This window comes from Tasmannia lanceolata, unplaced genomic scaffold (genome assembly GCF_043159265.1).
Source record: "Tasmannia lanceolata isolate RefF3 unplaced genomic scaffold, GAP_Taslan_0.1 ptg000037l, whole genome shotgun sequence".
Lineage (NCBI taxonomy): Eukaryota > Viridiplantae > Streptophyta > Magnoliopsida > Canellales > Winteraceae > Tasmannia > Tasmannia lanceolata.
This window is the reverse complement of record NW_027518714.1, coordinates 27,095,997-27,112,853: the sequence shown is the minus strand read 5'-3', so window position 1 is coordinate 27,112,853 and position 16,857 is coordinate 27,095,997. Positions and strand designations below refer to the sequence as shown.

General features: G+C 38.9%; 2 protein-coding genes and 1 pseudogene across 3 annotated transcripts; 2 read left to right on the top strand and 1 right to left on the bottom strand.

Annotated features, from left to right (window-relative positions):
• Window positions 1-271: 271 nt before the first annotated feature.
• On the top strand, window positions 272-5,032 carry LOC143862110 (uncharacterized). The gene is made up of 6 exons (XM_077373105.1): window positions 272-383; window positions 648-802; window positions 1,526-1,788; window positions 2,637-2,699; window positions 3,440-4,055; window positions 4,799-5,032. Exons 1-5 carry the CDS (start codon window positions 343-345, stop codon window positions 3,701-3,703), a joined length of 786 nt encoding a protein of 261 aa, XP_077229220.1. The 5' UTR covers window positions 272-342; the 3' UTR covers window positions 3,704-4,055; window positions 4,799-5,032.
• A 3,550-nt stretch (window positions 5,033-8,582) lies between these two features.
• LOC143861362 (uncharacterized) lies at window positions 8,583-12,331 on the bottom strand. The gene is made up of 4 exons (XM_077372288.1): window positions 12,319-12,331; window positions 10,066-11,541; window positions 9,224-9,500; window positions 8,583-8,904 (listed from the first exon to the last, which is right to left on the bottom strand). Exons 1-4 carry the CDS (start codon window positions 12,329-12,331, stop codon window positions 8,583-8,585), a joined length of 2,088 nt encoding a protein of 695 aa, XP_077228403.1.
• A 1,286-nt stretch (window positions 12,332-13,617) lies between these two features.
• Window positions 13,618-15,301, top strand: LOC143861361 (ADP,ATP carrier protein 1, chloroplastic-like; annotated as a pseudogene). Its single transcript, XR_013239954.1, has 4 exons — window positions 13,618-13,923; window positions 14,011-14,154; window positions 14,242-14,585; window positions 14,691-15,301. The product of XR_013239954.1 is annotated as an ADP,ATP carrier protein 1, chloroplastic-like (transcript).
• The last annotated feature ends 1,556 nt before the right edge of the window (window positions 15,302-16,857 follow it).

Sequence of the window (16,857 nt, the reverse complement as noted above, 5' to 3'; positions counted from 1 at the left end):
GCTTCTAAGCTTCTTTCGGTACCTTTTATTAGATTTTGTGATCTATTAAAATTTCGTTTTGGTCACATCCCTTCATGTTTAATGTACTTATAATTTTTCTGCAATAAAATTTCTGTCATGCTAGAATAAATATTATTCTTGGATTAGATAGCTTGTCTAAGAATATAATCATATACCAGGAGGATCTAATATATGCAACTTCCCAACTAGTGGGACATTTGATGTTACATTTTTTATTTTTATGAAAATCAAAGTTTTTTTTATTTCCAGAGTTTGTTGAAGTTATCCATGATAAAGATGAGGTTATTCTATGGAGCTGTGCCAAGACAATGAGGATTATAAATGAACCTACATCACCCAGACACAATGAACCTACATCCATGGTTAGCGTGGTTACCTACCTTCCTATGTTCATATACACAATACACCATGGGTATATATAATATATACACATACATGTGATACTCATGCATAAATTTCTTTCAATTGTATCGACTTTGCCGTTTATTTCTCTGAGAAATGTTTTCCATTTGGCTGTCCTTTCTATGCTATCTTGATTTTAATGTAATTTAGTATCTAATTTTCACTTTTTTTTTTCCTTTTCCCTGCTGCTATAGTAATTTATCTTCAATGCATGCACTTTGCAGGATCAGGATGCCTCAGACCTATGTTGTGCATTTAGGGAATAGCAAAGAATTAATGGAAGTAGCAGAAGATAATGTAGCCAGAAGGGTTCTTCGTGAGCATAAGAGGGAGTCCCTTGGAGTGCGGAATGAAGATCTTGTTTTTGCCATCATAAACAGTATGCATTTTCCACTTATTAGATGTTTTGTTGGTTCTGGGGCACCATGCTGTAGCCATGAGTAGTGAAGTATTCCTCATTTGTTAGAGGAATGATAGATTGATGGGCGCCCTTGCAACAGCCAGCTACAAGGGTGTCCCCATTGGTCCATTCTAAGAAAGTGCATTAATAATGGAACAAAAAATCATGGAAATGACGTTAAGAAATATAAAATTAAATGAACCATAAATGCCCTTTGTTGAAAAGGACCAATGAGAGGGCCCTTTTATATGGTTTTTACAAGGACGCCCTTCATTCTATCATTCTTCTATTCGTCAATTTAAAAAGCTCTTTCAAATGTGTACTTCCAAGTCTAGATAAATACTACTGGTTGGTTTTCTGAGGAAGCACAAACAAAAACAGCCATTTCTTTCGAGGTTTTTACATTGTGGTGGTTTCTATGCCGAAACACGTTTAACATTGGCATTAGATTATCTACGTTAAATGGGCTTATGGAGAATATTCACCATGGTCATTAATGTCAGATAATAGATTCAATATATTCTTTTTCCCTATTTTTGGTTCGAACTTTTTTCCTGAAATGACTTATAAACCTCTTTGCATCTTCTATAGTTGATAGGAGATGGGGATTTTGTACTTTCCTTTTGTCCTATTCAATATTTTTGTCTTTGCAAACTTCAATTTATGTGTTGTTTGAGCACTAAGCATTAGATAAAACTGCAGGTGTTTCACGTGGGAAAGGACAGGATTTATTTCTCCGTTCCTTTCACGAAAGTCTGCAGTTAATCCGAGATAAAAAGCTAAAGGTTCCATCAATGCATGCAGTGATAGTTGGAAGTGACATGAATGCTCAGACCAAGTTTGAAACAGAACTTCGCAGCTTTGAGTCAGAGAATAGAATTCAGGATCATGTTCACTTTGTCAATAAATCCCTTAATGTTGCTCCCTATTTGGCTGCAATTGACGTACTCGTCCAAAATTCTCAGGTAGTTTGTGTGTTTCTGTAATTTGAGCTGCAAGTGAAATGATATTTTATTCTTCTGTGTTCTTTGATCAAAACCTAATTTTCCAGTTGATATTGTTTGGTTCTTTCTCCCCATCTCTGTGTGTGCCCTTGGAATTACATTTGTTTCTCGTTTTGATTCTTTTGAATATTGTTTGGTTGTTCTGGGAACATGGACCTGTCATAAGGTTGTTTTTTCCTAGCCAACGTCATTGGCCATATACAGTTGTTTTTTGCCTGTAACCACAATTTATTCACTCTAAGTACAATTTACTGTATTAATTCTAAAAGATGTAAGCCTGCAATGGATTTTTGTCAGAAACAAACGGATCCCAGTTCTGAGCTACAATAAACTACTAACCTAAAAATTCATGCTGAGATAGGAAACACCCTCTGAGATTATCATAGTATTCCCTATACATTTGGGCTCTTTTTATACACTATTTAGGAATGTTTTGAACACTGGAATGGCTGATAATTATTCCCATATGACTGAAGTGGTTGTTTGTTTACACAAATACACATTTGTTTTAGTTGATGGCACATAAACAGCCTTTTGATGCTTCCTTGCAACATTTATTACCGTTATATGATTGTCATATTGAGCTGTATTCATCAGAACCTACTTTGGCATTCCAATTATTTAATTTCTATGGTTATTGCACTTAAAACCTCTCTTTTCTTCTGCGGATCTGAACATTATAAATTTCCTAAAAATTGTAGCATGAAGTCGCATTTGTCAACAGAGATGTGACAGAGAAATCTTAAATGTTGATATTTAAAAAGTATAATATCCCTGCCAAAAGTTAACCCCTTTCATTCCCCATTTAGGCCCGAGGAGAATGTTTTGGGAGTATAACCATTGAAGCTATGGCATTTCAGCTGCCTGTTTTGGTAAGCATTTCTGAACATTTGCAAAGTGATGCGAGATTTTAAACTAAATATATGACATGCTTTTTTTGGTAAATGTTATGTTTGTTGTGCTCTACGATCAATGTTAACTCTTTTTTTTTAATGGTGGAAAAAAATTCCATTCCTTGCATGCATTTGTTATTCCTTCTCTATTTCTTATTGGACATAAATTTGAATTAATTTCAAACTGTATATAAGACATGCTCTTTTTGGTAAATGTTATGTTTGTTATGCTATACGGTCAATGTTAACTCGCATGTTCCTTCTCTAATTCTTATTGTACACAAATTTGAATTTTATTTCAGGCTTGTTAATCATCTCAATTAGCTACTAAAAAGTCTCGGTTGCACATCTTGGATCCCTTTACTTTTTAACTGTTTCAATTTATGGTTAGATGTTTCATTAAATAAAAAAATTCTTTTAAATAGTTTCCAAGGAAGTTTTATGATTATTAGGGACTCTTGTTCGTTGGTTACATTTTGTCATGTTTGTCGAGGAAGGAACATATTCGAAGGGAAACTCTTCCAAAATTCCCGGCTGGTCCACAGATCTGCCATGTTAGTAATAGGTTTTGAAGCCACTTCAGATAAACATGCTTTTGATTGAATTGGAACAAGTACAATTTCTTTCTTTTGATTGAAATTGAACGTGCATCAATGGGTCTTTGAGCCTCGGGTTCTTGATCTTTTCTTATTAGTAACATCTTTACTGAAAAAAATCAGGGAACGGAGGCTGGTGGGACCACCGAAATTGTTGTCAATGGATCTACAGGTCTGTTGCATCCTGTGGGAAAAGAAGGTGTCCATCCCCTTGCGAATAACATTGTGAAACTTGCTACCCATGTCGAGGGAAGGCTGACAATGGGAAGAAAAGGCTACCAGAGGGTGAAAGAGAGGTTTATGGACCATCACATGGCAAGTAGAATTGCTCGAGTTCTAAAGGAAGTGTTGAAGCAGCAAAAGGTGAGAGGCCACTCTCTTTCTTGAGATTTCTTTGCTCCCGACCTGGAAAATTGTCCGTGCGTTTTTGGAAACGGTTAGCGTTCTTGGCAACAGAAGTGCGAGTATTGCGTAATTGGGTTTCGTATACTCCCCAAATCTTCTTTTGTACCATCTCTCTTTTTCTTGAGTGCTCCACGCATCTTCTTAGTTTGAAAGGTAGCCGCATTTTCTATACATATCTGACATTTTACTCAAGAGTTGCCTTTCATCCCCATTCTTGGCTCTGCAAACATCACCACCGTTGGATCTCCATGATTTTAAGCCTATTGCCCATCAGACGAGTCACGACTGGCGCGTGTGCCACTTGTACAAGAGTGGAGAACCACATTTTTGTACTGTAAGTCATGCTATCTCCCAGATTCTTTAAGGTTTCATTTGGACGCATGCAATTCAATTGGAAGCGTAATTCAATCTTCAGTACAAATAGGTTGCAGTTGAAATAGATATACATGTACATTTATTTACATTATTTGGAGGGCATCAGAAGTTCTGTGGATATCAATTCACAATTTTATACTGTCTGGGGAAAGTCTTTAATTTTACTGAAACCTTATGTATTGTTGTTTAACAAAATGAGTAAACGATTCCCATAGATTATGTGGACCTATTGTGACTATCTATGCAAATATCATATTTTGGAAAAATGTAACCGCTAGAATTTTTAAACTGATGAAGATCATTTATGTTTTCAGAGCCTTCTATAGATCTTGGTTTCAAAACATTGCATAAATCTAGTCTAGATATTTGTTCAGAGCTAGTCCTTAATTCTCTGTGCAGACATCCATAACCTCTTTTTTCATAGAGAAATACATGCAACAGTTGTGGGTTATATTTAAGACTTTTTCAAGTAAGACAGGGCATAACACCTGGTCTTCCTGTATGATATAATGCGACTAGGGTGCAATTTGGGTCGGGTTGTGTCGAGCTTTTGCTACAAAATAAATTGAAATAGTGCATGGTATCCTTAATCGTAACAAATGATCATAATGTTACATTTTATTTTCTAAATAAATAGTCATGCATCTTGAATTTTGGTTCTTTTTTATTGAATGGCTTATATAAAAGTTCTTTGTTATGTAGGCGATTACTCATCTTCCAGCAATTTCTGTACCATCACAGCCTCATGCTACGCTAAATCTTCATGGCTGTTCACTTTTCCCGCACTTGCAATGTATATTGAAAGCAAATATCATTCAAAGGGTATGAATTGTAGTATTTTAAAACTTCTTGCCCTCTAATTTGGTTTAGGATTTCTTTATTTGTCATATTATTCTTAACAGGATAACATTCTAGTTTTAATGAAGCAACTAACTACTGGTGATTTATCAGGTACTTGTCATTGCTTAAATCTGGTGATTCATATGCAAATGGTTTTGAAGTCAAATATGATTATTTGTAAATATTAGTTATGATAAATTTAGAAAAGATTAGTTTATTGCCTCCATAGCGACATTAATGTCCCATTTGAATGGTTGCACGAGATCGAACAACTATAAGCTATTGAATTTATCCATGTTCCATGCCAGTGTGATCATTTATATGGTTTTCTTCTTTTTTACAATCTTTGCTTGTAACTGTAGCTTGTTTACAATCTTCAATATATTGTCCTTGCTTGTAAATTTAATTTGCTTTATAATTATAATTTGTAAAGATGGTTTGTTTCAATGGCGCCATTGTAGTGTGAGGTTGTATAATAAGATCCCTATGTACATGTTACAGGTTGTATCTCCATTTGATGGACATATTCAAAATAAAGGGATTTTTAAATTTTTTTTTTATTATCTATATTTACCTTTTTTTATCTATATTTACCGACGGTCAGGACCGTCGGTGATTTCAACAATGAAAGTGCAGCCATATCCTATTCAACGACGTTTTGTGAGTGTCAGTTTTATCACCGACGCTCCAAAAACGTCGCTGAATAACATACTCACCAATGGTCAGTAACCGTCGGTGTACTTACCAACGCTCCATAAACGACAGTAAATATACGTATCCAAAGGCCCACTTGGGATTTAACGACGGTCGTGACCGTTGGTGTAATATTATATACACCGACGGTTTCTTAAAGCGTCGGCGATTACCTTAACAACAACGTTTGATTTTTATTTATAACGACGTTCATAAACGCCGGTATAAATGGTATCACCGACGTTATTCAATAAACGTCGGTATATACATTTAGGCACGGTAGCATCAGTGACGTTTACTAAAAGTGTCAGTGTAAGTTACACCGACATTCATTGGTATATACATGACCGTCGGTGAATGTCCCTTTTCTTGTAGTGAGAGTAGAAGGCAGTTGAATACCTTTTTCAATAGCATAGAGCTCAAGCGCGAAGATTTCTTCTTTGTTCACATTTTGCGAGAAAAGAGAAATGTAGGTGCCTGAATTGTCTCGAATCAGCCCACCGATGCCTCCTCCATCATCATCCAGGGAAGCATCCACATTAATTTTTAGTTCATCAAGACTGGGGGGGATCCAGAAACACCAGTTTTGACTCAGGTGAGGGAGATTTAATCTATACCCGAAAAAGGATGCTATTTTGGTATTTTCTGTAGAATCTGTATCAGTAATATTCAGAGAATTGATTTTATGCTTGGCTTCGAAGAGAATGTTATTGAGGATGAGGGATTTATACTTTCTTGTACCTTCAAAGATACGAGAGTTTCTTTCTCTCCAATTTTGGCAATGGCAGTGGAAAAGCGGAATTTAAGCACAATAGAGGACTGACAATTCCCACGACATTTCTTCTTGAGCCAATTTGCTTCTTCAAGCAGAGAGGTCTTTAGGTTTCTATGATGCCCAGCTCTCCAGAGAATTTGTCTCCAGACCCAAGCAGAATACCCGCACTTGAAGAACAGGTGATTCACTGATTCTGAGGCCGAATTACATAGAACACAGGAGGAATCAGATTGGGTGCCTCTGCAGAATATTCGATCTTTAGTGCTCATCTTATTAAGGAGAGCCTTCCATGATGTGGTGGCATATTTAGGGACATGAACTTTGAACCACACAATATCAGTCCAGGGAGGATTTAAGTTGTGGACTCGAATAGAATTCCAGGCACTTTTGGTGCTAAAAGCTCCGTCTGTAGAGGGAATCCAGATAGGATAGTTTTTATTATCCTCATTTGAGATTAGGTTTTGGAGAAGCTTGAATTCATCTTTAAGAGAGTCTTTGCGCATAGAGTTGATCCAACCATCTCTTCTCAGGATCTGGGAGAGGAAATTTGCAGATGCTAGGGACGATGCAGTGCGAGCTCTTGGGGTGCCAAGGCTGATTCCAAAGATCGATCTCTTCTGCTTTACCTCCATTGTAGCAAATGAAAGGTTTAGAAAGATTACGAGCTTTAAACATACCTCTAACACCCCACGAAGGCTTAGCTGGCATTTTCATAGTCCAAATGTTTCTGGCCTTACGGTATTTGCTTTTAAACCACTTGGCCCAGAGAGAGTCTTCTTTATTGATAGTGTTCCAGAACAATTTCATTTGAAGAGCGTTGTTTACATCTGAGAATTTTCGGATACCCATCCCTCCTTCATTCTTTGGTCGACAAAAATCTTCCCAACCAATAGAATGGTATTTGATTTGACCTGTATCATGACTCCATATAAAAGCTCTGCAATTTTTTTCAATCTCATCCATGACTCTTTTAGGTAAATTAAAGGCTGATGACCAATAGATTTGGAAAGAGTTAATAACTGATTTTATGAGTTCCACTCTACCCGCTTGACTTAAAAATTTTGTGCTCCACCCTGAAATCCTTCTTCTAATTTTAGAAATGAGCGACGAGCAATCTTGAATTCTCAGATTTGATGTGAAGAGAGGGATCCCCAGATATCTTATTGGAAATTTTCCTTCTTGGATATTGAGAGTGTCGGAAATTCTTCTTTTCACTCTAGAGCTTGTTCCAGAGAAGAACACTTCACTTTTATCAAGATTCGCTTCCAATCCAGAGATCTTAGAGAAAGATTTGAGGCAATATAGAATACCCTTTGCTGAAGCTAAATCTCCATTGAGAAAAAACATGAGATCATCTGCAAAAAGTAAATGGGAGATGGAAATATCTTTGAAGTGGAATGGCGTAGTAATTTTTCCTTTTGCGAGAGCCTTTTCAACAGAGATGGAGAGCATTTCCATAGCTATGGTTAAAAGAAGGGGGGATAATGGGTCCCCTTTCCTTAAACCATTAGAGGAAGTGAAATGCCCTTGGGGAGTGCCATTAATCAAGACCGAAAAGGAGGGTTTTTCAATACAAGCTCTGATCCATTGAATCTAGGTGTTGTTAAATCCCTGATCTGACATGAAGGAGAGAAGGGCCTCCCTGTTAATGTTATCAAAGGCTTTGGCTAAATCCACTTTAAGGCACATAGAAGGTTGGGAGGATTCCAGATGGAATTTATGAAGGATATCATGAGTTAATAGGATGTTTTCATGAATATTTCTACCTTTAATGAAAGCAGATTGGGCAGGGTTTATAAGACTATGGATTTTGGTTCTTAGTCTATCAGCAAGGATTTTAGATATGATTTTGTAAGTGAAGTTGCAAAGGGAAATCAGACGAAATTTAGAAGGCAGGGAGACATCAGGGCCTTTGGGAATGAGAGAGATGAAAGTGTCATTTACCTCTGAGAGAAGCTTGCCATGTTTGAAGAAGTTCTTGATAACTTTAATGAAATCTTTACCCACAACATACCAGAATTGTTTGAAGAATGAGGCATTGAAGCCATCGGGACCCGGAGCTTTGTCTCCATTTGCTTTAAAAACTGCAGAGGTGATTTCTTCGTCGGTGACTGGGATAGAAAGACTATCTGCATCTTCGGTGGATAGGTATCTGCAAGGGGAAGGGCTTCTTTTCTGCTAAGATTTTCCATTGTTCAACACTTTGTTGAAAAATGCGACGAAAATTTGGGCTATTTCCTTAGGATCAGAGGCAGAAGAACCATCAGCTCTAAGAATGGCTCTGATATTATTTCTGTTCTGTCGGCTCTTAATGGAAGAATAGAAGAATTTGGAATTTGAATCTCCAAGATTCAGCCATTGGATGCGAGATTTTTGCCTGAGGAAATTCTCTTCTTTATCCATGGCAATTTTGAGATCAGCACACAGATTTTCTTCCGCCGGGTAGAGATCTGAATTTCCAGGATTTGAAGCAATTAAGGATTGAATGTGATCCAAATCTCTTCGAATAAAAGGGACAACATTATCAACCCTCCCGAACACCTGATGGTTCCACTCCTTGATTTTCAATCTAACTTCTCTCAATTTCTTGGTACGCCACATATATTGGGTTTCCAAAAATTTTGATATTCCAGGCACTTTCAACAACCGGGTAGAGAGACAAGTCTTGAAGCCACATGTTCATAAATTTGAAAGGTTTGGGACCAAGACTGACATAGGGGGAAAGAGTGACCGTGAATTTGGAGTGGTCAGAAATTCCTTCGGTTAAGAATTCGACAAATGATTGAGAATTTTGAGTGATCCAAAGGTCATTTACTTACACCCGATCGAGCTTTGCAAATTTCCTCTGCACTTGTTTATTTGACCAGGTATAATTGTGACCAACGGAGAATAAGTCATCCAGAAAGCAGTTTGCAATGCAACTATTAAGCTCTTCCATTTCAGAAATGGATCCCAAGCTCCCTCCCAATCTTTCATTTTGGAAGCGGACAACGTTGAAATCTCCAGCAACCAGCCAAGGGCGAGAAATTCTAGAGGCTATTTCTTCCAAATTAGACCAAAGAGATCTGCGGGGGATATGGTAATTGTGGGCATAGACTACAGTTAGATCGAAAAAAAGTTAGATTGGAGGAAAAGAATCTCACAGTGAATGAGTTGGCTGGATTCTTCTTTTATTTTAATTTCTACAATGGAAGGATCCCAAAGAATCCAAATCCTCCCTTTGATGACAGATGAATAATTTCCATGAGATTTCCAACCCTGACAAATTTTGCCAGTGATTTCATCAAGATTATGGGTTTTAGCTTTAGTTTCAAGCAGGCAACAGATTGGGAGATTTTTTGATCGAATAAAGTTTGTGATTTCCTTTCTCTTTGGGTTAGAACAGATTCCTCTAATGTTCCAGGATCCTAAAATCATTGGGAAACATTGGGGGATTTTTGGGAAAAGGTGGCTCTTTTGGAGTTAGCAATGAGGAGAGATTGAGTCGATTTGGAGGGGGAATTTGACTGAGCTGGGGGATCAGAGGGATTGGATCCAGAGGTGCAAAAAATGTGGCCAGGGGGAAATTTTGATTCCGGGATCTTTGGTTTGTTCCAAATTTGGTCCTCCATTGACATAGTATCAGAAGGGCCAATGGAACAATTCAGAGAGATTTGGTTACCAGGGATTGGGGTAGGGCTATTGGTAAGGTCTAGTTGATTTGGGATTGGGTTTGGATTTAAGGGGATGGTTTCGGCAGCAACTGGGATATTTTCCAGGGAACAGGGGTCGGGGGATTTGGTTATTTGAGTGGCTACTATGCAGAGATTGACGGGAGGGAATCTAACTTTTTCCGGAGGACATGAAATAATGGGAGAGTGTTCTTCCTCCACATCAGCAAGAGTACTAAATTTGTTAGAAGCACAGGGGGTGAAGGAGTCCAGATTTTGGGAGGTTTTGGTTATCAAGACTTGAGTTTTTCGTTTATCGGGTTTGTAGGGATGGACCTGAGATTTCGGGATCCACTCTTGTTTTTGAACTTGCTTATGAACTTCTTGGGTCATGGGGCATCTGGACAGGGAATGACCGAAATCTTGGCAGGATTTACAGGCAAAGGGTTTCCAATCATATTCGACTGGCTGAATTTCAATACCTGTGGGAGTGTGGATTCTAACATGGTCGGGAAGGGGGCTGTCTGGAAAAACTTCAATACACACGCGAGCAAATCCGAGCCTGGAAGCTTCCGCAGTTTGGGTGTCCATGTATAATGGCATTCCAATGGTGCTTGCAAGTTTGCCCAAACCTTTAGCAGACCAGTACTTTAGATGCAGAGCTGGAAACTTGATCCAAATTGGAAGTTTGGAGAGCTTGGATCTATGAAGAGGACACCCCGGGTACCATCTCTGCAAAATAAGGGCCCTTCCTCCGTAGGTGGTAATCGGCCCTTCAAGAACTTTTGTACAGTCTTCCTCTAGAAAGAATTTGAATAGAAAGAAGTTGTTTGGGAGCACCGACATTTGGAATTCTCCTTTAAGCTTCCATTTTCGGATGAGATGATCTTTAAGGGCAGAGAAATAAGGTTTTCGTCCAATGAAGTAGCCAAAAAGACAATTACTCCATCTTTCTTCTTCAAAGTCTTCCATAGCGAACTCAGCGTCAGTAGTACCAATGTCTGAAAGGATGGGAGAATGGAACTCAATTTTCGTGCTTGCAGATTTCTCTGCCTTTGAAGAGAAGAGCTTTTTCCAGGGACCAATTTCATGCTTTTTTCCGTTTCCATTTTCATGAATTTCTGGGAAGTTTACAGGGGGAGAAGGCAAAGTTGGATCAATTTTTGAAAGAATTGGACTTTTCAAAGCGGGAAAGGATTCAAGAGAAACAAGATCTGGGCGGGAGTTTCTAGGATAACTTTCAGTTTCCCGCCCATTAACTTTATTTGAAACTTTATCAGAGATTTCCTCGAGAGGTAGCCAGGGGTTAGTCAGAGCAGTAGGGGTTAAGTCTATAGATGGATTGGGTTGCCAGGTGTGAGTCGAGGCTTGAGGAGCTGAGTTAACTGGGTCATCAGGAGGGAGGAGAGAGGCTCGGATCGAGCTTTCGAAACTTGGGGGCGAGTTAGGCGAGGAAGGTAAGGAGTTTGAGATAGGCAAAGCTGTCTCTGTCACAAAGGGACAGGGATTAAAGGGTAGATTGATGAATTGATTGATCGGGGGGGGGGGGGGGGGGGAGGGGGAACATACGTCCTTCCTTCTTGCAACGGTTACTTTTCTGTCATTGGTTTCATGCAGAGAACATACGTCCCACACCTAGCAAATTTCCCTGGACCTGTTTTTTTCTGGTCTAAAAGTTTTCTATGTGAGCAATTACAACTCTATAATCCTATTTTTAATGGCACAACTCTATACAATCTTGATCTTGTCGTTGCTGAACTCTAGTTCTAAATGCTTTTGTTTGTATGAGATTTCTGGATTTCAAGATCCACTGTCATCTGTCAAATATGAAGGAAAGACTTTTATTTGGGTTCTATTATTGCTGATTATTCTTTAGAGTTCATAAAATCAATAGAAATATAGAGAAGTTCAGGGTCGAACTTGCTAGGTAATCTCCCAATTACGATGTCCTTTTTCTTTTCATATTTTCTGTAACCCTGCTTTGGGAAAATCCACGTTGATGAACTAATAGTTGGAAATACTGAGTAAAACTGAGTTCATTCTTGCTGCTGCCAACTTTATATGTGTTGAAACATCAGTATTCTAAACTTGTGGCAGGTATACAGATCACCTATTCAGTATTTATGCTATCTGGTAATGAACTCCTGTTTGAGGGGTTTCTCTTAATCAAATAATATCATTCACAGTATAACTAGTAGAATATGTGTTGACAGCAAACTGTGGACCTGGTGATTCAAACATCTTGCAACACTAAAAGAATTCACTTGAGTTCTCCATGTCTACAATCCATGTCTTTTTTTACTATAGTCTACAAACCAATTGACCGTGCTGCTCACTTGATTGGAGATACAGGCTATGATAATGGTTTACTTATGTTCCTCATAATCGATAAGTTGATACAGGATTTTCAAAAGTTTAGAATCAGGATTTCAGTAACTGTTCCTCATGTTTACTTACAGGGGTAAGTTGATTACACGGAGACGTAGTCCGCATAAATCCAATCCCCCCCCACCCACCAAAATCCCCACACCCACTCACCCACCCACGCCACGATCAACCATCAAACAACTATTCTTTGATTTTACGAACCTCAAACCCCAACCCTAGCACCTCAATCTATTCCCAGCAGTCCCTAAACACTTTGAATCTTCATCTAATCCTAACCCTAATCCATCTCACATATCTCTTCCTTTGCTTTGATGGCTTAAACACTCACCCTTGACATTTTTCATCTTTATTTGTTGGTTCTGGAGTAATGTTTGGTGATTTCACCTTGTTGGTGATGCTTTTGTGTGTTGTTGGCGTATCCTTCCATCCTGGAACTGCATACTGATGTATGGTGGTGATGGTTATTGTTGTTTGTGTTGGACTCATTTGTTGGCGACTTGTTGGTGATATGTTGTGATTTGTTGGTGATTTATTGGTTTGTGGTATTGGTGGTTAGTTGGTTGTGTTGTTGTTGGTTCTTCGTTGATTGGTAGTTTGTTGTTGGCTCTTTTGTGGTCGTTGTAGGAGATTGTTGTTGGTGGTGTGTTGTTACTTGTTATCGATATTCATCATGAGCTTGCCTCGCACATCTCACCGGTCAGCAGTCACCCAGATTGTGAGATATCTTAAGAAAGCTTCTAGTAAAGGACCGTTCTTCATAAAGCTTAGTCACATGAGGATTGAGGGGTATTCAGATAGCTTAGTCACATGAGGATTGAGGGGTATTCAGATGCAGACTGGGCAGGATCCCCTGTGGACAGAATGTCTACTACTGGTTACTGTACTTTCATTGGAGGTAATTTGGAAGCATAGGTTCTAAGCTTATGGGTCTAATGAAGTACCTCTTCAAATACAAAAGCGTGACTTCGAAACATCATTTGTTTACAACCTCTGAGTAGAAAAGGGAGATCTACATTTCTAGATCACAACTTTATAGTTAAAACTCGTTTTTATTCTCATTGCTATTTTATTCATTTGGACTACAAAATTTCTTAGTTGAAGCTCTACAATCAAATTACTCCTGAACACTGTTTTTTCCCCAACTTTTTTTGTTTGCAATCCTGGTTCATAACTGTATGTTCACTTCCGTTGTAACAATATTCCTCCTTTTTCAAATCACTACTGTCGATGAAGCAAAACAATTTTATCCACTATTTGGCCTTGGAGCAACTGTTGCCCTTATCTTTTCAGGTCGTACAGTAAAGTACTTCTCTAACCTGCGGAAGAGTTTGGGACCAGGGGTCGACGGTTGGGCAATTTCCCTCAAAGGAATGATGAGCATTGTGGTACTGCTGGGGCTTGGAATCTGTGCAATCTACTGGAGTGTGAATACCTTTGTTTTGAGTGATTCCTCTCTTCCAAAACCCAGTCGTAAGAAGAAGGTAGGCCTCTGGAAGGATCATTTCAAACGTTTTCTATTGGTTGTCTTCTTTCTGTTTTTTGTCACATAACATTAAATTTCATTGTAGGAAAAACCCAAACTTGGCTTGAAGGAAAGCTTGAAGTTCTTAATCAATTCAAGATATGTGAGGGACCTTGCCATGTTGGTGGTTGCATATGGTATTAGCATCAACCTTGTCGAAGTCACGTGGAAATCAAAGCTGAAGGCTCAGGTAAGGAAATTGCCTCTATTGAATCTTCTTGTTACTGTCTGCCTACCAGTGCCACCCTTTACAGACTCTCTCTTCTTCATATTGCAGTTTCCCAGCCCAAATGAATACTCATCCTTTATGGGTGATTTTTCAACTGCCACTGGGATTGCAACATTCATAATGATGCTCTTAAGCCGAGTGATATTTCGCAAGTATGGGTGGGGAGTTGCTGCCATGATCACACCTACAGTGTTACTCCTTACGGGAGTAGGATTCTTCTCTCTGATTTTGTTTGGTGGGCCACTGACCCCCTTACTTGGGAGTCTTGGGATCACTCCTCTACTTGCAGCTGTTTATGTGGGAGCTCTGCAGAATATTGTGAGAGTGCAAAATACAGCTTATTCGACCCTTGCAAAGAAATGGCTTATATCCCCTTGGATGAAGATACAAAAGTCTGAACGTACGACGTCCTGCATTCATTGTTCTTACTCAATTCTACATGTCCATCCCTTCTATCATATCACCAAATAATTCATTCGGCTTCAATTTGCTTGTAGGTAAAAGGGAAGGCAGCCATTGATGTTGTCTGCAACCCTTTGGGGACGTCTGGTGGGGCTTTGATTCAGCAGTTCATGATTTTGACATTTGGGTCACTTGCAAATTCGACTCCCTACCTAGGGGGAGTACTACTGGTGATTGTTTTTCATGGTTAGGCGCAGCAAGGTCTCTGGATTCCCAATTCTCTTCCTTGGCTAAGGAAGATTTGCTGCAGGAGAAGGAACCAAAAATGGCTGTTAAGAAAGCAGCAATAAAAGTGTCCGAGGGAAGAGGCTACTAATGGGCCAGTTGCAAATGATTTAGAGGACCAAAATAAAGAGACGGAGATTAGAAATGGGTCCATTCATGAATCAGTTGCGAGTGGGAAAAATTCATTGAATGGGTCAGCGCTCAAAGAACCAGCAGCTGAAGGGCCTGAAGTTTCATCTGGGACCTCGAACCCCCATGTCCAATAAATTCTATTTTCAGCAGATGGAAATGACTGCTCATAGGAATGATGAGAAGTTTTCTTGGTAAGTTACTGGGTTGAACCTTGTACTCTATTTAAAAAATAACAGGCAGGTTGTAGGATGCAGTTGATTAATTGATCCTTTCTTATGTTGGTTATTAACCGTATTTTCTATTATAATTGCAATGCTCCTACTGAACATTTACTGGAATCTGCCCTCCTGGTCAGATATATAGAGTTCATTGGTTTGAATAGATATAAGAGCATTTCTTTTTCATAGGAAATGAATATGCCAGTGTTTGAAACTGCTGCCCAAAGCGAAACTCACATTAAACTCTTCTCTAAGCCTGAATATATCCGGATGAATTATCTTCCAGGTTGGTACTTGATATCCCTTATTACTTCCTAACAATTACGTAGTCATCTTTTCTTACCATTAACTGTTCTGTATCTCAATGGATACATATATCTATGTTTTTATTTTAGTCTATGGGTTGGAGATTGAAATTTATGCATTCAAGTCTTTATGTTGCTAGCAAGTCTACACAGAAATTGCACCCAGAATTCAATCGGGTGGGTTCTTCCTGGTCTAGATGCTGTTGATGCATGGAGAGTCAGCCAATCAATGGGTCATCCTTTGTCCTTCACAACTTCTCTATTTCTTTATGTGCATGAAGAAGAAACAACGGAATTCTCTTAGAAACCTTTTGGAACTTGCCTCGGGATTCTTGGGAGGACAATTCTGTAACTCTTCCTCTTCCTAACAGCATTGGGTCTTTTAGTTTAAGTTGGACTCGAAAGTGCAGCTCAACATTCTGCCGCTGCTTGGCAATCTTGAAGGTTTCTTATTGCAAAGCTTCACGCAAGTTCATGATCATCTACGAAGTCAGATATGTGGGTTAAAGAAAATTATTAGATCTTTGAACAAGGTGGGCCCACTCTATTTTTAAAAGAAATACGTGCACTTATATAACACATTTATTAGAAAATTCATTGTGGTCCACGTTATTCCAATATCCAAATCGTTCATTTGATCCCAACTTTCCCCAAAAATCATCTCCATGTGATGATCCTAACACTCTGACCTGTAGAGATTTCTATATGGTATAGTTTATCTACAAATTAGAGGGTTAGGATTATCCAATGGAGATAATATTTGGGTAAAAAACTAGAACCATTGGGGCCGAACAACGGAATGGTTTGGATCTTCGAACAAGGGAGGCTTCATTGTATTTTTTCAAAACCTATGCTCACCTACAAACGGGCATAATACACAAGGGGGCCCATCTACTATATGGCACTACATAGATCATATGTAACCCATATTCTCTAAAATTTCACCGGGACCACTTTGTTGAAAGATGCAAACCGTTCATCTGTTGAGCCTCAATGTAAATAGGTTGTGTCCACCTTCTTCAAAGATCTAAACTATGGTTGTAATTTGGGTCGGGGTTGGGGCCAACCCTTTCCGACCGGATGTACCCTTTTTTCCCAGCCCAAATCCGACATGACCCGATTTCCAACCCAGCCCAACCTGAGGAACCTCTTTTTCCAACCTGAACCCGACCCGACCAGAGATTTTAAGCTTACAAAAAAAAAAAAAAATCATAAAAAATGTCGGGTTTCGCTCGGGCCAGGTTGCCCCAACCCTCAACCAGACCCGAGTTGCACCCAATCTAAACCATCCATTGTTGGGCCCCACTAAGGATTCGTGTTCA